The following is a 24,722-nucleotide window of genomic DNA, read 5'->3' on the forward strand; positions in this document are numbered from 1 at the left end:
TTTAAAATTTGATATATTATCTTTTCTGGATTAAATATTCTCCCTCATTTCATTCAACAAAATCAAAATTACTTGTATAAGAATGAATTAAAAACTGACATATTCTGAATCAATTATGATGTGTAGATGACAAAAACAAACAAAAACGAATGTTTTCAAACTCATGAGTCCTTCATCAGGTTTTTTAATGATTCCTTCATGTTTTTCGTTTTGGAATAAAATTCGAACAAGAGTTCAAATATAAGTTCAAAAATTATTACAACCATGTGGTTGTAATAATTTTGAATATAGAGTTTGAATTTTATTGTAAAACGAAAAACCATCAAGGAATTGTTAAAAAACCTGACTTAGGACTCAGAAGGAGTTCAAAAACGTTCATTTTTGTACACAACATAATTGGTTCAGAATACATACAAGGGAGAGTTTCAAAGTTCAAACCATTTCACCAAGTTCGGCTCTCATAATTGTTTTGTATTTATTTCATAATTATCAATGTATGCTTATATCAGCTTTTCTTAACATTTCCTTAAAAATTGCTTCCTAAATGACTATGTATCAGTTAAGGAGTATTATTATTTCTCAGTAATTTTTAACAAAATTTAAAAAATAACATCATATTTCATACTCACTTGTACATGATATTTAAAATTTACTTACCTTTTTATTATATATATACAACAATATATGTTTATCTTTTATCTGATAGTCTTACTTATATTCTCTCTCCTGTCTGGTATGAGGTCCTGACATTAATTTTCACTCCCAAAGAAATATATTTTTGCCTCTATTGAAAAAACTAGTTTAAATTAATTGTTAGTTGTAACAACTGTAAATATAAATATATATAACAGTGATAGTGAACTTTAATATATACTTAAAGTAATATACAGTGTAAAAATTTCTGTTATATTCATCTCACATATGATTTTATTGTAGATAGTCACAATACAATTATTAGTTGTTTTAGTATTTAATAATAAAATGAAATTTTATTAGTGATCTGAAAACAATACTTGAGCACAGACATGTAGCCATCTTTTTAATCTACAAGCATATTTTCATACACTGAAAAGTTCATTTGCTTATTGAAATGAATGTAAGATGTTTTATTTTATATGTTCACCATAATATAAATCCTATTTTGGAAATCAATAGGAATGAATATAAATGAGAATGGGTTTTTCATGTTATACATAAAGTTAGTTACTGATGTTTGAAATATTAAATATGTCAGTCTGCCATTCTGAGGGATCTGACTTTGAATACTGATAAGNCAACAATAGATTCTACGTGTGACTCTGTGGGAATGTCTAAGGGTTGATATTAACCAATAATTGATCTTAACAAGTATTATGCAGTTTTGGTCTTAAAGTTATTATGCATAGAAATAATAATAATTCACTATGTATTTCATTGTAAAAGTGCAATTTGTTTTCAGATTAATTTTTGTGAATCTCTTACTTTTCAGCCATTTGAGGATATAAAAGCCTTCAGAAACAATTATCTTTTTAGTTTGATATACAAAACATATATCCTGAATAATCTAGCATTTAATTTGATTGACTTATCTACAGTAGAACCCCTCTAATCCGTCACCTTTGGGACTGGGGGTATGGTCGGAACGCAAAAAAGGTCGGATTATCAGAAAAAAGTAAAATAAACAATCTTCCCCTTTGTCCAGTCTTTGTAGCACTGCTAATTTTTCATTTAATGAAAGAGTAACATGTTTACGTTTCATTCCTGACATGTTGAATAAACTTTAGTAAATGACATCTATTAGTAATGAATATTTTTTAAATATAAAATCTTAATGCTTTCAAATTAAATTATATATTTTCTTAGTAAATAAAAAAAAAAAAAAAAAAAAAATGAATACACTATTCTGTGAATTTTATGATAAATATACAAATAAATGTGCATGTACTGTGCACATTTATTTGTACAGAACAGTAAATACACACAAAACTGTGCACGTACACACAATGTAAAACATATACTGTAACGAACACAGAAAAACGCCATGAACGGTGAGTCACCGACATGTCGAGACAAGTTTCTCGACTCCGACCACAGTCGGATTAACTGGAGTAACGGACTAGCCGAGGGCGGACTAGATGGGTTCTACTGTATATAAATAAAAATGTAAATGTTCAGTTGTTCAAAATCTTAAATCTCCGAAAGTTCTTAAACAATTGCTTTGAAATTTTGACACAAAGTTGCATTCGAATACGTGCATGTTTTTATGTTATATAGATGTCAAAATCCCCCATGGGAGAGGAATAATATTAAGGCTTACCATGAAGAACTTGGCTTCTATTATACTACTTTATATGTGGTTTTTTGCATTTTTGATTGCGTTTTAATAGGGTACATCAAGAGAATGTACACTAAGAAGGGATTTTTGAAATTCCCTCCCATGGGGAGTGTTTTACATTTATAATAGATACATTCTGAGCCACAGCAACATGTGGCCAGGTACAGTTAGTTATAAATTATTTAGGCTTGGTTGTTTACATATATCTACAATGAATTCTAATAGAAGTGAAACAGAAAAAACATTTTAATGTTTGAAGTGGTATTTTCTAAATTGCATACCAATATCATCATGCTTTCAACAACTACTCTAGAGGTGCAGGTTATATAAAGATTTTATTTTTGTTCTAGCAATTTTCTGCAGTTAGCTGCACAAAATTATGGTACTCACAAATCAGTAGATACTATGATCTGTAGATTTTTCAAGACCTAAATTACAAAGCCATTAATACAGTTGACACTATTTTAGTCAAGTTTTAAGTTTTGTAGTTTTATAATATCTAAGCAAATAATTCATACATATATAAGTTTAAAATGGAATTTGTTTTCATGAATTATAGTAATTTTAATCCTCAACTTTTGAACATTTCGTTTTTGCAGAATTTGCTCATGTCATATACAATAATTTGATACCTTAAAATTCACTTTTTATATCCCAAATATGTACTTATGTATTTTTTAGACATCAAATAAAGATTTTGAGATACACCACCTGCACAATAGCTACTTTTTAAAACTATTGTAAATAATGTTTTATAATATAACTTTCTAACTACCTAAAAAGTTTTCTATTAATAAGATTTTATATAGTTTTTCTTTGTAGCTCTCTGGGAAGATATTCAAAACACAGTCCTAACTTAACTGTGCAATGCTTCTCCTTGTTCATGCACAATTTACTTTCTACTGTTTTATCAAGGAACTGTTATAACCCTTCATAACATGCAATATTATTGTTTGACTTTCAGACATTTGACTCTCATACATATTTTCAGGAACATGGTCCAAAAACTGAGAACCTTCTGTATTAACTTTTTTATTCTATATTATAAATTTTTACAAATATAAACATCCAAACCCGATAGTTATATATTAAAGCCAAATGATTGCCGAATTATATTGGGCTATATTACTACTACTATTATTATTAATTTTAAATATATAACATTAAAAAGAATTGACGTAATACACAGTGTGCCAAATAAGTAATGAGACTGATTTTTTTTTCCAGGAATACTTTCAAGAAATATGCCAAATGTAGTTACCATTTCACCCGCTAGATTGTGCTGAACACGCAGACACTTCAATCGTGTCGATGACTCAGCCAGTGCCTACACAGCAACTGTGAAAGTAACGTTGTGCAAGTAGCAGCGGTCAAATGTAACATCATGGATCAAAGAGTTGTGATAAAATTTTACTGTAAATTAGGAAAAACAGCATTAGAAGTTTACAAAGATATGCTACTTGTTTATGAGAATGATTGTCTTAGTTGTGCACAAGTGTTCCACTGGTTTTCAGCATTTAAGAATGGAAGAGAATCCTTATAAGATAAACAACACATCTGATGTCTTATGTCTGCTCGGGTGGATGAAAACGTGGAAAAAGCCAAGGAAATTGTTGCCAGTGATAGACGAATTACCACCAGAATGCTTGCAGTGAAACTTGGTGTCAGTAAGGAAATGGCCAGGTCCATTGTAGAGAAAGATTTTTCCCATTTTGTGGTACATTCATTGACAGAACAGAGAGAGCATCGAGCTGCATGTTGTGCCAGATTAGGATCCTCATCGCCACAGTTGATGAGGATCCTAATCTGGTGAAACGAATTGTAACTGGGGATGAAAGTTGTGTTTTCAGTTTGACCCAGAGACAAAACGTCAAGAGTATGGAATGGCATTGAACATTGTCACCAAGGGAGAAGAAACTCAGGTTGCAGAAATCACGTATCAAGACAATGGTGATTATTTTTTTTGATGCTTCTGGAATGATCCATCATGAATTTCTCCCTGAGGGCACAACAGTGACCACACAGTACTTAGGAGTCATAGAACATCTCTTGGCTCACATGCTTCATGTCAGAATGCATCTGTTCCAAAACAACAGTTGGGTTCTTCTGTATGACAATGTACCAGCTCACTGCACACTACCCGTGAAACAGTTTTTAGCATCAAAACAGACCTGTATGCTTGAACATCCACCCTATTCGCCTGATTTGNAAAAAAAAAAAAAAAAAACTGCATGAGATATGAAGAATAAACAGAAATAATGTGGTGATGAAGCTGCCATTCACCACTTGCCTACAGATCCTGCAGTTTCTTCTTGCTGCATCTCTCAGTCTGCCTGGAAATGCATACTTGTGGTGGACAACACTACTGTAATTGAAGACGATAGTCAACATGGCCTTGATATTGCTCTGACTTTGCTAGGCATTTTTTGGACATGGAGATAGGGTAATTTTTATTGCAAAGACAGCTTTTGTTGCAGGGTCATAACTGTATACCCATCTCCAGTTATGGCCCTTTTCAGAAAATTGATGTAATTGTTAGAGTTTTCAAGCATGTCAAATGCAGCCTCAGCATGCATTCCCTTTTGTTCTGTGGACAGGAGAAAAATTACTAAAAATTTAAATAAAATAATTTGAGATAGTTTTTCTTAGTAAATTTTAAGGATCTAATTGTTTTATCTACTTGATTTCTAATGAATTTCTTTTAAAATATTAATATTACTTTAATTTTTGTTAAATAAATTTACTTAAAATATCAAAAATACTACCTCTCCAAAATAATTTTGATAAGTAGAGACATAGCTATAAGATAATCCAAAAATGTTTATTCACTGAATAAACTGTCTGCTGGAAAACTGTGGCTGGTTTGGATCTAACTGGATTTATTGGATTTTAAAATAATTGATCATCACCATCTTATTTAACTTTTGAAATTGTTATTTTTATGTGAAACTGAGGCTATTTTAATAGCAATAAGTTTAAAAATAACTTACCGACACCAAATTAAAATGTATGGACAACAATTTAAAATAGTGGTCGCATAATATGAATATCGTATTATTTCAGCCATACACCAAGCTACCAGTAATAGAGGAACACCAATTGTATTTGCAACCTAAATTAATAAAATTAAATTAAATTATAAAAACATTGAAAAATTAAAATTTTATTAAAAACTTATTTTAAAATAATTATTAGTCCTTTTAATTTAATGTTAAAAAGAAAGCTTATCACTTTTATTGAAAAAAATCAGAAATGATTTTTGAAAAATTACTTTATAAAATTTCCAATAAATATAATATGTTATATCTGAGCATTTTGTTATAATTGTACAGTATTAATCATTTTAACCAGTTTAGAATGCATTACTTCTGGGTTCTCTGTCTCTCAACTTCTTCCACCCCTTACCCATCAGTTCCCCCACACAGCTGCTCATACATTTATTGAAAGCTTCCTGTGAGCCAGAAGTCACAGGTGGTGTCAGACCCGACATAGTGAGTGCTGTTAACATTCAAACACACATTGTTTATATATATATACAAACAGCATGTACACATAACCTGTTCTACAGTTATGCCTTGACCTTGGTCCAGCCCTCTGCTAGGCACTGATACATATAGCATGTAGGAAACACTCCAGCAACACCATGATAATAATAATAATTGAACGTCTTATAATTTTTTCCTAGTCTGTTTTAGATATATTTCTTAAATAATTCCTATTATTATTAATAATTCTTGAAACTACATAGAAGTCAAGAGTCAAGTGTATGAGTCACAAAAATAAGATTTTTTTTGCTTGATGAGACATTTTCTGTTTCTCCCTGCACATTTAACATGAATTGCTAAAGTTTTTCAAAACTGCAATGCAGTGTAATAATCAACATTTGGCATAACCATGAATGGGTTATGCCAAGTGTTGATTAGCTGCATTGCGGTTTTGAAAAACTAATATAAAGATACAACACGGTTTCGAAATATGAAAAAAAAATGAATTGCTAAAACTTTTCTCTGGTGCTTCAAAGTACAAGGTTTGTACCTCAACAACAAATTACACAATATGCTCTGTGGACTACCAGTAATACTTCACAGAGCATTTCTGTAAATATAGTTTAATTAAAAAATAATGCAAAACAAACTTTTATCAACCTGTAAGTTAGGCACAGTATATGAGCAAATTCTGATTTTCTGATATGAACATACATTTAAATCTATATACAGGTATACCTCGACTTACGTCGTTTCGAGTTGCGTCATTCCTGATTATACGTCGTTCGTCAAAAAAGTATATGGAAAAATAAAAATCAAGTTTAAGTCATTTTATTCGACTTACGTCTGTCCGCCACAAATATTGAAGTCGTAATATCACTAGAAAAGCATTTAAAGCACATAAAATCATATTAAAATATATACAAGTATGTACTGTATTTACAGTACATGCATTCGTAAATTTAGATTACTTTTTTCTGTACTATATTAAAAACTAAAATTTATTTGTTTGTAAGCTTAAAATAGATTTTTTTTTTTGATTCTGATGAAACCGTGTTGTTGTTATTATGCTGTTTCGACCCTGTTTGACCCAGGGCCGATCCTTGACCCTGTTTGTTCTCCAATTGATATTGTATAGAATATGAAACTGTCCATCCTGTACGACATCTGTATGCTCGTGATTTGTGCTTTATGGTACGTTTTTTAAGAACTTTTTTAAAAAAACGTTTTATCTACGTTATGTTTTACTCGCATATTTTTGTACTTTTTTCTCATGTTTTATTTTTTACGTTTAATTGGCTGAAGAGGGGCCAATGCCCGAAACGCGAAATGTAAAAAGCGTCCCAACTGAATAAATGGTGAATAATTTGCCAAGTGTTGAAAAATGTTGCCTTAGTGTGTCTGCAAAGAAACAACTTAAAATAAATCCTTATTAACCATACATTATTAAAAATGCATTAATAAATAAAATACAGAACCAGAATTGGCAATTTATGGTTTAGCCTAGTGACAAGTAGATTTGAAGACAAGTAAATTCGACTTACGTCGTTTTTCGACTTAAGACGTTCTCCTGGAACCAATTACTGATGTAAGGCGAGGTATACCTGTACTGTATATATAAAAAGGCCCAGCAGATTGAAAAAATATGAAAATTTTTTCAATAGTTTCAATGTGTTAAAGATATTATAATTTCATTCCATACTGTAATATATTGTTTTAATTAATACTAATAAAATGCCTATACAGATGTAATGTTTGGCTTAATCATATAATCATTTAATTCATTTCTGATTAAAATATTTATATAAAAAACAAAAAAATATGCCTTTGGCTTATTTGTTGCAGTTTTTCCTTTATGTAGAAGCCTTGAAAATAATTGTATATAACAAGAAAAACCATTGGTTTTTTGTTATGTATGCAATAAAGAGTATTGTACTGTATATTACATAGAATATTCAATTTATTTTGAATAAAAATAAAAATTTCCTGTGTTCAAAAATAACCGAGTTTTGCTTTCTTTCTTGATTGGACATTTAATTTTTGTTCATAAATAATAAATTTACATCTTAACTCTTTAAACACAAAATTGGCTTAATCCAATTAGTTCCAGATGAAATCAGCTGAAGACAAAGTGGTTTGACTAGTATATACTGTGTCTAACTTACAGTTTGCTGTATGAATTTCCTTAGTAGCCTGAGAGATATAAACAATTTCATCTCCAGGTAAATAGAAGAAAAAAAATTTCAGAGCTTAAAGAGTTAAATACTATATAAACATTATACCTCTTTCAATAAATTGTTTAATTAATAAATACTTGAAATAGTTAAAATTGTTTCCAGAATTGAGAACCTTATCAGATTATAAAAGTATGTTTTATAGCTTAAAATATCTGACATATTTCTGAAAAATGAGTTAATTTTCCAATTGGATCAAATTAATTTTATTTCATATATTAAAGATTTATTTGTCTAAGTAAATATATGATATAACTAAAATATGAATCTTGTTATATATTAATTATTAAAATTTGTTAAATTATCACAGCTATAAATTATTGAAAATATAAGCACTAATGTAATAATTATAATTACTTCAGTTTTTACACTGCTAAAAGTTATAATTTTTCTTTACAATGAAACTTAAATATTATTATTACTAACAAAAATTATTAACAAAAAAGAAAATTTAAATCACACTATCGTAATATATCATGTTTCAAATTAAATTACATAAAAATATTCAATAATTTAAATGCAAAAGTTATAAATAACAGGATTAAATATATAAAAAAACTTGATTAAAAGATTTATACATATATTATAAGAAGCTTTAAATTATTATTAAATATTTTAAATTAAATATTAATTGCTTTACCTCAGGAACAGATGTTATGATTCCCCAAACTACCATAACTCTTGAAGTTATTTGCAGAAAAGTTATTAAAGGAGAACTTCGTACTAATTTTACAATACAATGTACAACCTATTACAANCAATGAATATCGTATTATTTCAGCCATACACCAAGCTACCAGTAATAGAGGAACACCAATTGTATTTGCAACCTAAATTAATAAAATTAAATTAAATTATAAAAACATTGAAAAATTAAAATTTTTTTTAACAAATATATTTATTCATATTACAAAAAAAGAATGCAAGTGAAGCTTTTATATAATAGAATTTGCATATTGTAATCACTTTGAGACTTGTGTATACTGATAACAATTTACTAAATGACATTAATCAATCAGTTGTAAATCAAATTGCAATTAATGGAACTGTTTTTATTGATCAACATTAAAAGGACATGTTAAAATAAATTAATTTTTTCAAGTTTATGCATTTTTATTATTATTAATTACTAGTAATTTATCCAGTGTTGTTTGTCTACCGGTTTTTGCAAAACTGTCTTTAACAACAGCTGATTTATAATTGGAGTAAGAAATGCCAGTAATTTAAATTACTGTACTATGAAGAAATGAAAATTAAAATGATTAAGCAATAACATTAGTTGAGGCTAATACCTCAAAAATAAAATTTCCTACCTACCTGAAGGTAATATATACAGGCTGTGTCAAAACTCATGGTACAAATCTTCTGAGTGATTGTGCTTGTCTAGTTGTGATCTAATCACCCCACAATGCATGCTTGGAACTCAAGCAGTGAAGCACTAGAGGGAAGTACTTGGTGTGTCAAGAAATTATGATAAACAAGAATGACAGAAGGAATGAAAGGAAACTGATGAATTTAAGAAAAATGTTTTATCCAACATTTTATTACAGTAATTGCTCAAAAGTGTAGCCATCAACACTGACATAGGCTTCACACTGTCGATGTAGTGACTGCCATACATTGGTGAAAAAACACCATGTTCTCTAGCACTTCACAGCTTGAGTTCAAAGCATGCATTGTGGTATGATTTGTGCTTATCTAGTTGTGTTCTATCATCTCCTAATGTTTGTACCGTAAGTTTTAATACATCTTGTATAATCAAACTTATGATTAAAATAAGCAAACTTTTAATAAGCAAGTTTTAACTTATATGTTTTTAGGACATGCTAATTCTGATAACATTAAAAGATAATATCCATGATTGAAACAAATGGATTCTACTGCTTAATAATTATATTTTTCTTTCAAATAAAAACATCCTCTGTTAATATACAAACATTTTTACATGTTTTAATTCTTACCTCAATGTAACCAAGAGTTTGAAATATCTTGATAGCTATACTGATTTCATCCCACATTCCATAATAAGTTCCATTTGCAAGTGCATACAATATAACTTTGATAAAAATATAGGTCCATCTAGTAGAATTCAAAATGATATCAATAATTTTTAACAAATAATATATTTTCAAAAATTTTTTAAATTTTATATATATACACAATGCACCAAATAAGTAATGAGACTGATTTTTTTTTCCAGGAATACTTTCAAGAAATATGCCAAATGTAGTTACCATTTCACCCGCTAGATTGTGCTGAACACGCAGACACTTCAATCGTGTCGATGACTCAGCCAGTGCCTACACAGCAACTGTGAAAGTAACGTTGTGCAAGTAGCAGCGGTCAAATGTAACATCATGGATCAAAGAGTTGTGATAAAATTTTACTGTAAATTAGGAAAAACAGCATTAGAAGTTTACAAAGATATGCTACTTGTTTATGAGAATGATTGTCTTAGTTGTGCACAAGTGTTCCACTGGTTTTCAGCATTTAAGAATGGAAGAGAATCCTTATAAGATAAACAACACATCTGATGTCTTATGTCTGCTCGGGTGGATGAAAACGTGGAAAAAGCCAAGGAAATTGTTGCCAGTGATAGACGAATTACCACCAGAATGCTTGCAGTGAAACTTGGTGTCAGTAAGGAAATGGCCAGGTCCATTGTAGAGAAAGATTTTTCCCATTTTGTGATACATTCATTGACAGAACAGAGAGAGCATCGAGCTGCATGTTGTGCCAGATTAGGATCCTCATCGCCACAGTTGATGAGGATCCTAATCTGGTGAAACGAATTGTAACTGGGGATGAAAGTTGTGTTTTCAGTTTGACCCAGAGACAAAANTCATATATTAAAGATTTATTTGTCTAAGTAAATATATGATATAACTAAAATATGAATCTTGTTATATATTAATTATTAAAATTTGTTAAATTATCACAGCTATAAATTATTGAAAATATAAGCACTAATGTAATAATTATAATTACTTCAGTTTTTACACTGCTAAAAGTTATAATTTTTCTTTACAATGAAACTTAAATATTATTATTACTAACAAAAATTATTAACAAAAAAGAAAATTTAAATCACACTATCGTAATATATCATGTTTCAAATTAAATTACATAAAAATATTCAATAATTTAAATGCAAAAGTTATAAATAACAGGATTAAATATATAAAAAAACTTGATTAAAAGATTTATACATATATTATAAGAAGCTTTAAATTATTATTAAATATTTTAAATTAAATATTAATTGCTTTACCTCAGGAACAGATGTTATGATTCCCCAAACTACCATAACTCTTGAAGTTATTTGCAGAAAAGTTATTAAAGGAGAACTTCGTACTAATTTTACAATACAATGTACAACCTATTATAAAAATTAAAATTTTTTTTAACAAATATATTTATTCATATTACAAAAAAAGAATGCAAGTGAAGCTTTTATATAATAGAATTTGCATATTGTAATCACTTTGAGACTTGTGTATACTGATAACAATTTACTAAATGACATTAATCAGTTGTAAATCAAATTGCAATTAATGGAACTGTTTTTATTGATCAACATTAAAAGGACATGTTAAAATAAATTAATTTTTTCAAGTTTATGCATTTTTATTATTATTAATTACTAGTAATTTATCCAGTGTTGTTTGTCTACCGGTTTTTGCAAAACTGTCTTTAACAACAGCTGATTTATAATTGGAGTAAGAAATGCCAGTAATTTAAATTACTGTACTATGAAGAAATGAAAATTAAAATGATTAAGCAATAACATTAGTTGAGGCTAATACCTCAAAAATAAAATTTCCTACCTACCTGAAGGTAATATATACAGGCTGTGTCAAAACTCATGGTACAAATCTTCTGAGTGATTGTGCTTGTCTAGTTGTGATCTAATCACCCCACAATGCATGCTTGGAACTCAAGCAGTGAAGCACTAGAGGGAAGTACTTGGTGTGTCAAGAAATTATGATAAACAAGAATGACAGAAGGAATGAAAGGAAACTGATGAATTTAAGAAAAATGTTTTATCCAACATTTTATTACAGTAATTGCTCAAAAGTGTAGCCATCAACACTGACATAGGCTTCACACTGTCGATGTAGTGACTGCCATACATTGGTGAAAAAACACCATGTTCTCTAGCACTTCACAGCTTGAGTTCAAAGCATGCATTGTGGTATGATTTGTGCTTATCTAGTTGTGTTCTATCATCTCCTAATGTTTGTACCGTAAGTTTTAATACATCTTGTATAATCAAACTTATGATTAAAATAAGCAAACTTTTAATAAGCAAGTTTTAACTTATATGTTTTTAGGACATGCTAATTCTGATAACATTAAAAGATAATATCCATGATTGAAACAAATGGATTCTACTGCTTAATAATTATATTTTTCTTTCAAATAAAAACATCCTCTGTTAATATACAAACATTTTTACATGTTTTAATTCTTACCTCAATGTAACCAAGAGTTTGAAATATCTTGATAGCTATACTGATTTCATCCCACATTCCATAATAAGTTCCATTTGCAAGTGCATACAATATAACTTTGATAAAAATATAGGTCCATCTAGTAGAATTCAAAATGATATCAATAATTTTTAACAAATAATATATTTTCAAAAATTTTTTAAATTTTATATATATACACAATGCACCAAATAAGTAATGAGACTGATTTTTTTTTCCAGGAATACTTTCAAGAAATATGCCAAATGTAGTTACCATTTCACCCGCTAGATTGTGCTGAACACGCAGACACTTCAATCGTGTCGATGACTCAGCCAGTGCCTACACAGCAACTGTGAAAGTAACGTTGTGCAAGTAGCAGCGGTCAAATGTAACATCATGGATCAAAGAGTTGTGATAAAATTTTACTGTAAATTAGGAAAAACAGCATTAGAAGTTTACAAAGATATGCTACTTGTTTATGAGAATGATTGTCTTAGTTGTGCACAAGTGTTCCACTGGTTTTCAGCATTTAAGAATGGAAGAGAATCCTTATAAGATAAACAACACATCTGATGTCTTATGTCTGCTCGGGTGGATGAAAACGTGGAAAAAGCCAAGGAAATTGTTGCCAGTGATAGACGAATTACCACCAGAATGCTTGCAGTGAAACTTGGTGTCAGTAAGGAAATGGCCAGGTCCATTGTAGAGAAAGATTTTTCCCATTTTGTGGTACATTCATTGACAGAACAGAGAGAGCATCGAGCTGCATGTTGTGCCAGATTAGGATCCTCATCGCCACAGTTGATGAGGATCCTAATCTGGTGAAACGAATTGTAACTGGGGATGAAAGTTGTGTTTTCAGTTTGACCCAGAGACAAAACGTCAAGAGTATGGAATGGCATTGAACATTGTCACCAAGGGAGAAGAAACTCAGGTTGCAGAAATCACGTATCAAGACAATGGTGATTATTTTTTTTGATGCTTCTGGAATGATCCATCATGAATTTCTCCCTGAGGGCACAACAGTGACCAACAGTACTTAGGAGTCATAGAACATCTCTTGGCTCACATGCTTCATGTCAGAATGCATCTGTTCCAAAACAACAGTTGGGTTCTTCTGTATGACAATGTACCAGCTCACTGCACACTACCCGTGAAACAGTTTTTAGCATCAAAACAGACCTGTATGCTTGAACATCCACCCTATTCGCCTGATTTGGCACCTGCAGACTTTTTTCTATTTCTGAAAATTAAATGTGCTTTAAAAGGGGAACATTTCAGTGGCATTGAGGATACTAAATACGGAACCTGTTACCGGTGTAATTTTGCATGAAAAAATCCTCTTTTCACAAACATTTTCGAAAACGTTTGTGAAAAGAGGATTTTTTCACACAAAATTACACCGGTAACAGGTTCCGTATTTAGTATTTCATCCCCGGTGTCAAAGTGAAGTTTAGTTTACTTGACATTGAGGATATCAAGCATACTGTGACCAACAGACTGAAGGAGGTACACAATCAGGACTTCCAGTGTTCTTTCAACAACTTGTATGATCAATGTAAATGTTGTGTGGCGGTGCAAGGGGATTATTTTGAATCAATGTAACTGCAAAATTAAAATAAAGTTCTTAGTTTGGATGTAATGCTAGTTGTATCATTTGGTGCACTGTGTATATATATTATATATATATACACAATGCACCAAATAAGTAATGAGACTGATTTTTTTTTCCAGGAATACTTTCAAGAAATATGCCAAATGTAGTTACCATTTCACCCGCTAGATTGTGCTGAACACGCAGACACTTCAATCGTGTCGATGACTCAGCCAGTGCCTACACAGCAACTGTGAAAGTAACGTTGTGCAAGTAGCAGCGGTCAAATGTAACATCATGGATCAAAGAGTTGTGATAAAATTTTACTGTAAATTAGGAAAAACAGCATTAGAAGTTTACAAAGATATGCTACTTGTTTATGAGAATGATTGTCTTAGTTGTGCACAAGTGTTCCACTGGTTTTCAGCATTTAAGAATGGAAGAGAATCCTTATAAGATAAACAACACATCTGATGTCTTATGTCTGCTCGGGTGGATGAAAACGTGGAAAAAGCCAAGGAAATTGTTGCCAGTGATAGACGAATTACCACCAGAATGCTTGCAGTGAAACTTGGTGTCAGTAAGGAAATGGCCAGGTCCATTGTAGAGAAAGATTTTTCCCATTTTGTGGTACATTCATTGACAGAACAGAGAGAGCATCGAGCTGCATGTTGTGCCAGATTAGGATCCTCATCGCCACAGTTGATGAGGATCCTAATCTGGTGAAACGAATTGTAACTGGGGATGAAAGTTGTGTTTTCAGTTTGACCCAGAGACAAAACGTCAAGAGTATGGAATGGCATTGAACATTGTCACCAAGGGAGAAGAAACTCAGGTTGCAGAAATCACGTATCAAGACAATGGTGATTATTTTTTTTGATGCTTCTGGAATGATCCATCATGAATTTCTCCCTGAGGGCACAACAGTGACCACACAGTACTTAGGAGTCATAGAACATCTCTTGGCTCACATGCTTCATGTCAGAATGCATCTGTTCCAAAACAACAGTTGGGTTCTTCTGTATGACAATGTACCAGCTCACTGCACACTACCCGTGAAACAGTTTTTAGCATCAAAACAGACCTGTATGCTTGAACATCCACCCTATTCGCCTGATTTGGCACCTGCAGACTTTTTTCTATTTCTGAAAATTAAATGTGCTTTAAAAGGGGAACATTTCAGTGGCATTGAGGATACTAAATACGGAACCTGTTACCGGTGTAATTTTGCATGAAAAAATCCTCTTTTCACAAACATTTTCGAAAACGTTTGTGAAAAGAGGATTTTTTCACACAAAATTACACCGGTAACAGGTTCCGTATTTAGTATTTCATCCCCGGTGTCAAAGTGAAGTTTAGTTTACTTGACATTGAGGATATCAAGCATACTGTGACCAACAGACTGAAGGAGGTACACAATCAGGACTTCCAGTGTTCTTTCAACAACTTGTATGATCAATGTAAATGTTGTGTGGCGGTGCAAGGGGATTATTTTGAATCCATGTAACTGCAAAATTGAAATAAAGTTCTTAGTTTGGATGTAATGCTAGTTGTCTCATTACTTATTTGGCATACTGTGTATACATATTTTTTTTTTGTTACAGAATTATTTTATTTGGCTTATATCTGCTTTTGAATGANCAATATAAGGGATTTTATATATATTATTTTCCTTATACTTTCAATTCTTTACCTCAATATTTCCTTAAAATAAAATTATTCCTATTAAGGAAAATTTAAGGAAAATTATAAATTTTAGTTTTATAACTTTTTATATAAGAGAAATTGCTTTGATAATATAATTGAAACACAGTCCAGAAGTACTCAACAGAGATAAAGTACAAACTACAACACGTGTTCCTTGAGTCGTGACTCAAGGAATACAATTACAATGTAGAAAAAGGCCAAGGTAATACAATTTTAGTGGCAATGTCACAGGTGAAGGCTCTGCTATAAAGTGGGATGAAGCAAACATTATTAAAATGATACATTCTCCAACCATCACTATGGATATTAAAAAAATAGATATATACAAGATCAAGATCAAAGAGCAGTGCCTAAACATGCAGGATGCAAACACATTATCTTCAGCTTGGAAATACATCATTGAAAAAAGATGAAGACATAAAAATTCCTGAATTATGAGTCCCTCTATAATCATATTTGGCTTTTGTGTTATACTTTCATAGTTTTTATTTTATGTTTCTTAGTTTCATTTTTATTTGTATTTTGTTAACCTAATATATTTCTTAAGTTTATTTTTATTTATTGTTAATCTTATATTTTTTCATAATTTACTTATTTAATTTGTTTAACTTTAAATTTTTATTTAGACTACTTCAAAACTTAAAATTTAAATGGAATGTTCTATTTGTGGAAAATTTTCTAAAAACAGAGTTAAAACCTGATGATGGCCTATGGAAATATGCTGAAAGCATTTGTTAATAAAAAAATTCTCTCAGCAAATGCACAATGTGGTAATAAGTGTATAAGAAAGTTGTAATATTATTAGAAATTAGCAACTGGTTGGTATAAACATGTGTTTTCTAGTATTTTTGAAATCATGCCAATAATTGTTTAGTAATTTGTGTGCAAATACGATGAACATGCATCAACTAAATAAAATTTAATGATGAGATTTGCCAAGTGACTGAATGAATACAATAAATGATTTGTGTGTTTTCTAATTTATTTCTTAATACTAATTTTGTAGTGATGCTACATTTTATAAATTATCATGTGATTTGATATTTTGTTATTTTAGTTTTTTATAGCTTTTTTAAAAATTGTATTTTAATTTTCAACACTAAACAGAAAAAAATAAATTAAAATATAAAGTTAAAATGAACTTTGGTTTATTATCAGCTTTAAAAATCCAGTATTAAAAAAAATGGCCTAATATACATTTATTAGGATCAATTAACCAATCAATCATTTTTTATTACTTTAGGGAAACTTATTGCCTGGGAAGAGATACATATAATTAATTTTCAAATTTATCTGTGTATTACACAAGTTTTTCAATAAATAAATTGTAAAAATATAGATTTAATGAAATTTAGATATTTTTAAGTTGTAATTTTAGAATGAATTTTTTTAGAAAATAAGTTTTGTTATTTATACAAGTTTTGCTATTTATATTATACTTTAAAAAAATATGATGCATTTTAGATGATAATGAATAAGAATTTGTTTCTTTACATTCTTTAAAAAGGCTAGAATATAGTAAATTTATGTTTTAATAACTAAATAAGTATAGCTTATTTAATGTAGTTTATAACATTAATGGCTGCATTTATCAGACTCAACCATTTCAACAGACCTTAGTAAGTAGCTGGTATATAACAATCCTGTATTTGCTGAATAATACATAACATCAAAACACTAAAGTTGTTTATTGTTGATGTTTCACCATTATGGTTACCACTGTAAATGAATTTAAGTACTAACCATGACACCAAAACAACCAGCATGTTTGAAAATACTACTATTATGGAAGGTATTCAGCAGAAAAATACTCAACTATTCCATAACAGTTGAGTCTGCTGAATGCAACCAATGAGATCATTTTATAATGAAATCTAAATTAAGTAGTAAGCATTTTTTTAAATAAATGAATATCATAAATAAATAATTAAATAAATGCTTGTCATATATTTTTACCAAGAAACAACTGGGGAAGTCAATAGGAAATTAATANCTAAAGAATCTGCTTCTGCATATGGCTGTTCATTTTCTTCCATCACGTAATAACGAAGCGGAATAGAATCATCCTCATTTAGGCTGCCTTCCTAAATAATAAATAATTAAATAAATGATTGTCATATATTTTTACCAAGAAACAACTGGGGAAGTCAATAGGAAATTAATAAGATTTACATTCAGTTAGTATAGGCATCAACTCAAATGCTGAAGTAACTTAACAACTGAAGAGAAACCAATCAATGTTGTAATGAAGATGTTTTATCTCATTCATTATCCCTTGTAAAATGCTTGTTTTCAAGATGTTAGGTCTGTGCCAAAAAGTCATATGTCACTTTTCTTCTAATTGATAAGTGAGTGAAGTTACAGAAACAACAAGATTTTTTCAATGCAAATCTCCTATGAAAAGAAGTTACCATTGAAGAAAGTCTTACAGCATTGCCAAGCACAGAACAATATCTATATACAATATTTATAATGTGTGTTTTAGCATTTATTATTTTGATTTTTATGTAATGATTTATTTTTAATATTTTTTTAAAAATAATTGTTATTCTTATCATCATCATCTCAGTTATATAATTTAATAAGATATGTATAGATCACAGTTAACAGAAATATGATTCTGCCTGGATCATTGAAAATTTATGTTAATATTTGTCCAGATAATTATCTGTAAAATCATCTCTATATTATTGAAAATGTTAAATTATATAAATCAAAACCAGCTTACTAATCAATTATTTATCAATCTATTAAAAGTCATTGAAGACCTTCATTAAATACATCAATCTATTCTACAGAGAAGCCACAAAAAACTTCCCTGCATACTGGTTATAAATTATCTGTATGCTTTCATTCATTCTCCATACAAATTTTAAATTTTTTCAGAGATTCTTCTGGACATTGTCTGATGATTAAAGTCATTAAAAGCAGTTCCTGACAAAATAGCTGAAAAATTAAAAATAACTAAGATGGAGATGAGTATTATGAAATTTTCTCTTTTACAATACCACAAAGCAAATTATGTCTGGATTTTACAACAGATCTCAATTTAGTACATTGTCTATTGAATTTGTCATCAAGACATTCTAATTCAGTGTTTCTCAACCTCTAACAAATTGTCGCCCCCTTCAATAAAACCGTTACTAGTATCGCCCCATCACTTCAAAATTCCGATGCCCAGGGCCAAAATGCCAAATTTGTACTGCATTGAATAGACTAGTGACTAGTATAAAGTTATTTGTTTAATTATTGTATGATATAACGAATAAAATATCTAATTATTCTTAATATAATATTTTATTATATCGCTTAGAAATTTGTTTTTCGCCCCCAAAATATAAATTGTTACTAATTGCCCCCTCAACATGGAAAAATGATATCGCCCCTGTTGAGAAACACTGTTCTAATTACAAGATCCAGTAGACAATCTTGTACATAGAAATATATTACTCAGTGTAATTTGACTAGATATTTTCAAAAATTAAATTTTAAGTAGCAAATTAAACTAATTATTTTCATTTTTTATTATTTTTGCTTCATTGTATTAAAATATCAGTTATAAGCATTGAATATGTAATTTGTCATAAAATTAATTATTTTTCTAAAACATACATAATAAATTTATAAGGTTAACATATGTAGTTACAATAGATTTTTCAAATAAAATTAAATAAATTAGTAAAAATTTATCTTAATTATTTTAATCTTCTGAATATGTAATTTTAATTTCATCTCAATTAAAACATTTAAAATAACAGAAAATGCTATCAAATAAAAAACAGGATCTAGTTGTTACTTGAGTGAAAAGTAAAATGAATTTAGACAAAATAAAAACTAAAAAAACATTTCTTTTAATGAACAGAATGAGGAAAATGAAGCTGTAAATAATGCAAATATATAATTAAACTAGAATTAAAATAAACTTTAATTTTTACATAATTTCCTCAAAAACAGTTGTGATTTGCCTACCTAATGATCAAACTAATTTATTATTATTCCGAGTAACTTGAAATTAATACTAATGAACTTAAAAAATTTTCATGACAAAAATAACTTAGATGTGAAATATAAAAATTTCCCACTTAAATTTCTTAGATTTCATTTCTTTGGGGTAAGGTCATATCGACCTTAACTTTCTCACCTTTTCCTTGATATTAAAATAAATTCAATTCATTATATTAGTTATCTGAACTTATTAAAAAAATAAAATACATTCACATTATTTATTAATAAAGAAATTAGTTTCAAAATATTAATTATGAAAGCTATTTTTTTCATAACTAGTGTTTTGAAATATTTTAATAATCAACATTTTTAAACCTTTAGATTATTTTGTACACTTTTTGCAAAGTTTTCATATATATATATATATATATAAAGGTGTTCTTAAATAAATAAATATTTATTTAAGATTCATTTAAGACAATAATTTAGCGTTAATTTAAAGCCCTTTAAACAGTAATTGAAAATTAAAGAAATGGATTATTTAAAAAATTGTAGATTACATACCCTATCGTTTGAAAAGCATTGTAACCGAATAGATAAATATCTCCAGCTGAGTTTTCTTTTTTTTCCGGATTACCCATAGTATTTGTAGTTTTCTACAATAACAAATGTATACACCGGCTCTACGCTTCTTTAATCTGCTCGCTATATATCACGACCGTGGTTTATATAATGACGTATATGATGACGTTTGCAGAGGGAAAAAAATCGAACCGCATTAGTTCAAGGAAATGCACAATCTATTTGTTAGAAAAAAAAAAATGCATATATATAGCTTCGGGTCACCTCGTGTTTACATTGCCTCATATTGAATACTTGTCAGACTGATTTCGCGAACAAGGTCATTCGATGGCTTTTTGGTTAATGTCGACCTAAATTAGAATGTAGACGTTAATATTAACCTTTATATTCTAATTATATTATGGATTATTTTAGTTGGAATTAATAAAAATTGGACTGCTTGATCGTAATGTTATTTGGGAAAAATGGATTTTATTTATTCTCTCAAAATTTTTATTTTGTAAATTTAATTGATTATTGCGTTAAAAACGCTTCTGAAATAATATAAAATCAAATTATAAAAATCAGAGTAAATACAACGCACTTTCCATTTTCGAAATGAAAAACTCCTTCATACTAATCTTAAATAAAAGGTCAGAAAGAAGAAAACTCTCCATCCTCTAAACACCAAGGCATTCTTCTAATCAAACCCATTGCGGGTTCAGCCAGGGCCGAAATATCCGACACGGACCACCCCCAAAAAATTCTTGGGTGTTTTTTCGACCTGATCGGATTCGTTCCCATGTCCCAAAGAACGAGAGACTAAGAATAACACGTCAGACATGACGTCGTTTCCGGCGAATTTTACCATTTCGCGAATCGCTTCGAAATTCGGAACTGTCGAGCTTTTTCGATAGCAAAAAAAATTTCGCACCAATCGTATTCCTGCTAGTTGTCACGTGGTTCTTGTTGTTTTCAAGATGTCTACAGAAACTTTATCACGCCATACATTACATGTTGTAATTACGGATTTTAATATTTCTCTCACCCAGCATCGATTTCTTTTTTACTTATTTTTCTTTTTCAAAAAATAAACGAATGTGGTTAACGACAGAATATCGGAAGCGGCCATTTTGTTTTTCGAGATAACGTTTTCACTTGCTTGCAAATGATTCGCTGCTTAAAATTTTCCAATCGCTTTTCGCTTTTGGTTTTAGGGTCAATAAAAATCGCTTTTCACATTCGCTTTCGCTATTCGCTCAGTATGAATTAAGCTTTAGTGCCCAAGAAGCAAGAATAAAAAAGAAAAATCTCTTAGAAGGGCAGGCTGATGTGTTTACCACTAACCAGCTATCGTATTTATGTGTATATTACTATATCTTCGTAAATAACACGTAACCGAATAATTCTGTACATTCTCATTTCAGAACAATAATTGATTATTCTTATAAATTTTATATTACAATTGAAAATTTATATTTATTAAACTTTATAGATTTCTAATGTATATAAATTATTTATACTGCTTTAAACTTGATAATGTAAATTTCATTATGAAGTTAATTATTGTATCGTTTTAATTTTTTCCATTTTCAAATCTCCGTCCCGAGGACACTAAGCAGGCCTTTTATTTAGAGTCCAGCGTGAGTTCGGTCTGGCCCATAATGGGGGTGGCCACAGTCTTTTTTAATTAACTCTTTCCGCTCTGTAGGCACTAAGAGGGTCTCTTTTAGCAACCTAATTATGAGTTCAGCCAAGCTCACAATGGAGCGACCGAACAGGGAATTATTCAAAGAACCACTCTGAATAATTCCTGGGATTTTCGACCGCTGGAATATCCGATTCCGGGTCTTCCAGACGGTAGGCTGCCACCTTAACAGCTCGGCCATCTGGCCGTCTATAAAATGTAGTTATAAGAAGAAATTCTTCAAAATAAAATTTTGAAAACATAATTAGATGCATCACATTTTTTATTTTTAAATCAATTATTTAATTTAAAACTCAAGTTTAAAGTTTTTAAGAAATAATTAGTACTGTATTTTTATTTATTTTAAAAATTTCTATAGAATCGGAATTTTCCTCAAGAGGGCGCCTCGTCATGTAAATATGTTTATCAAAAATACATGGTGGCGATTCCGCATGTTTGTCTTTGATTCTGTAGTGACAATTAAAAATTAATGTCATGTTTTATTATTAATATAAGCCAAGATTAGTTCGTTAGGAAGAGATTTTGGAATTTTGATAATGTCTTTTATAGAATGTGGACAGTTGCAGCTACCAAAAAGAAGCTGACTGGGTGAGTGAAATTGATTAATTAATGTATCATTTGAAATTGATTATTTTTTAATTTGCTTCTTTACTTATTGACACACACACACACACACAAAGAAATGAAAATGTAGCATTGCAGATTAATAAATGTAGTAAATAAATGATATGTTATTGACGAGGATTTATTATGAACACATTTATCAAGAAATTGATTCTTTATAAGATCTTGGTACTTGGTTTATTTGACTGATTTTTACCTCATAAATAAGGAACAACCGGTAGATTTTTCTTTTTTCATACTAAATGCTAGACATTCACATAAAGCAAATTAGACTGAATGCCTACAATCCTATCAGCATTGTAGATTGAAATTGGCCCATGATCTCATGGGCCAATTTCAATGAAAAGATTATGGCATAAGGATCTGTGATAACAATTTTTAGTATTATGAAAGGTATAATAATTATAATACAGTAAGACCCCACTTGCTGCAGGGGATACATTTCTACACGACAAAGCACTAAACAAAACAGCATTAAACAAGGTTATTTTAAAGTAAAGTTGTACAAAGTACAACTTGTATAACCTTGTTTATACAAGTTGTACTATACAAGTATGCTAATTTAGATTGTTCAGAAAATAATAAGGTTATTTTAACACAGTAAATAGGAAAAGAGGAACACACAATCAAAAATAAACATATTTTACTTTAATTTTAAGTTATTTTTATATTAATTTGCATAATAATATGTTAAATAACATACAAACGTATGCACACAGAAATGTAAAGTTCATTTTTTGTGATGAAAGTCCTGGCTCTTCTGAAATTCTTGTTTTTTGCGGTAAAGTTGTGTAGTTTCATTTCTCACTTTCTTTTTCTTTCCTAAGCAAATGTTGGTAGCAGGAGATCACATTTAAAATGCCTCATTTTGCTTTTGCACTCCTTTCAAAATCTGGATCATTTGCTACAATTTGATCGATGATTTCGGCTATCGCTACCAAACTTTTGCTAAGGAAATCTGTAGAGAAATTCTTCATGTTCCTCATTTTCATAATCACTATATTTCAGTTATACACAAATTCCTTGTTCTGCCTATTCTTGAAGGTCATTGTTGGTAAGGCTGTCACCAGAAATCTGCAGTAACTCCTCAATATCCTGCTCGTCTACATCTCCTAGTCCTGCTGTATTGATTACGTCAACAATTTGGCCAACCTAACGATACAGTGGTGAGCTCTTCTTGTTGAGAATTCTTGAATACCTTCAGCCATAACTTCTTCCACACTTTGTCATGCAGTTATCAATTAATTCTTGTCAAGAGAGAAGTTGATATTGTCTATGGCATCCATGATGTTATATTTTTTCCAAAATTGCACCAAACAAACATAGATTTAAGGAAAGTACAGCATTATGATGAATTGTCACCTTTTGCTGATTGGTTCCTGTTTAGGAATAATCGTATTATATGTGAATCAATGAAATGCTGCAATAATTTGAATCAGTGTAAATTTTGAGCTTTTTTTAGGCTTTGAGCAGACTGTGTTATATTGAATCAGCATTAATCAAGGCAGCGTTAAGCAGTGTCTTACTATACTTTAAAATAAAAACATTCAAAATTTTACATGGTAAACAGTTTAGCATTGAGTACCAGAGCCGGCCCTACCTCATCTTATCAACTCTAAGTTATTGTCCCTGCTCCGCCAAATGGCACTACAGAGAAACTAGGAGACGATGTCTTAATCATCGGCCGGTCCATCGCCCGGCGGGCACCGGGCTCTTAGACTCAAAAGCTAGCCCGAGAGAAGTGCTTGGGCTCTGGCTCTGGCTCCGGTTCGGGTCAGAGTAGTCCTAGGACCATCGACCTTCATCGCCTTCCCTGCCGTCCTTGCCTTCATCGCTACTCGAGCGTAGCCCTCTTACTGACATGCGTTTTTGTACAGTATAACTGCACTAAAGAGAGCTCTACCATGGAGAGGCACTCGAAGAATGGGCAGCGGGGCCTCCCTTCCCTGTAAGGGGGCCCTGTCCAGTATGGCTGGACTAAAGGTCAAGTCGACCTAGTATAAGATCCATCATATTCCTTAAAGTTTCAAAGTCTCCTTTACTTGCTGCAAGCGATCTAAATACTTGGTCATCGG

General features: G+C 30.3%; 3 protein-coding genes across 6 annotated transcripts in view; 2 read left to right on the plus strand and 1 right to left on the minus strand.

Moving 5' to 3' along the window:
- LOC111625506 overlaps positions 1–4,028 on the plus strand; it is a 33,841-nt gene extending 29,813 nt beyond the window's left edge. The window contains exon 13 of the mRNA XM_023368659.1: positions 3,542–4,028. The gene's annotated coding sequence lies outside the window, so the exon portion shown is untranslated. The remainder of the gene's footprint in view (positions 1–3,541) is intronic.
- A 513-nt stretch (positions 4,029–4,541) lies between these two features.
- On the minus strand, positions 4,542–10,843 carry LOC111625510 (very-long-chain (3R)-3-hydroxyacyl-CoA dehydratase hpo-8-like). 3 transcript variants are annotated; one of them, XR_002756743.1, is made up of 5 exons: positions 9,995–10,843; positions 8,674–8,781; positions 5,305–5,426; positions 5,080–5,187; positions 4,542–4,901 (listed from the first exon to the last, which is right to left on the minus strand). XR_002756743.1 is itself a non-coding variant. In XM_023368665.1 (4 exons), the coding sequence occupies exons 1-4, from the start codon at positions 10,268–10,270 to the stop codon at positions 5,184–5,186; spliced, it is 510 nt and encodes a 169-aa protein (XP_023224433.1). In that variant the 5' UTR covers positions 10,271–10,843; the 3' UTR covers positions 4,542–5,183. The 3 variants fall into 3 exon arrangements, 1 of the variants encoding a protein (XP_023224433.1); XR_002756742.1 differs by having other exon boundaries at positions 4,542–4,922; positions 5,080–5,426; XM_023368665.1 differs by having other exon boundaries at positions 4,542–5,187.
- Positions 10,844–22,420: 11,577 nt separating this feature from the next.
- LOC111625511 (glutamate-rich protein 3-like) overlaps positions 22,421–24,722 on the plus strand; it is a 37,824-nt gene continuing 35,522 nt past the window's right edge. For both annotated transcript variants that reach the window (XM_023368666.1, XM_023368667.1), the window contains exon 1: positions 22,421–22,611. In XM_023368666.1, the coding sequence (XP_023224434.1) occupies positions 22,574–22,611 (38 nt within the window). In that variant the 5' untranslated portion in view covers positions 22,421–22,573. The remainder of the gene's footprint in view (positions 22,612–24,722) is intronic.

This window comes from Centruroides sculpturatus, unplaced genomic scaffold (genome assembly GCF_000671375.1).
Source record: "Centruroides sculpturatus isolate CEXI.00-Female unplaced genomic scaffold, Cexi_2.0 scaffold105, whole genome shotgun sequence".
Taxonomy (NCBI): domain Eukaryota; kingdom Metazoa; phylum Arthropoda; class Arachnida; order Scorpiones; family Buthidae; genus Centruroides; species Centruroides sculpturatus.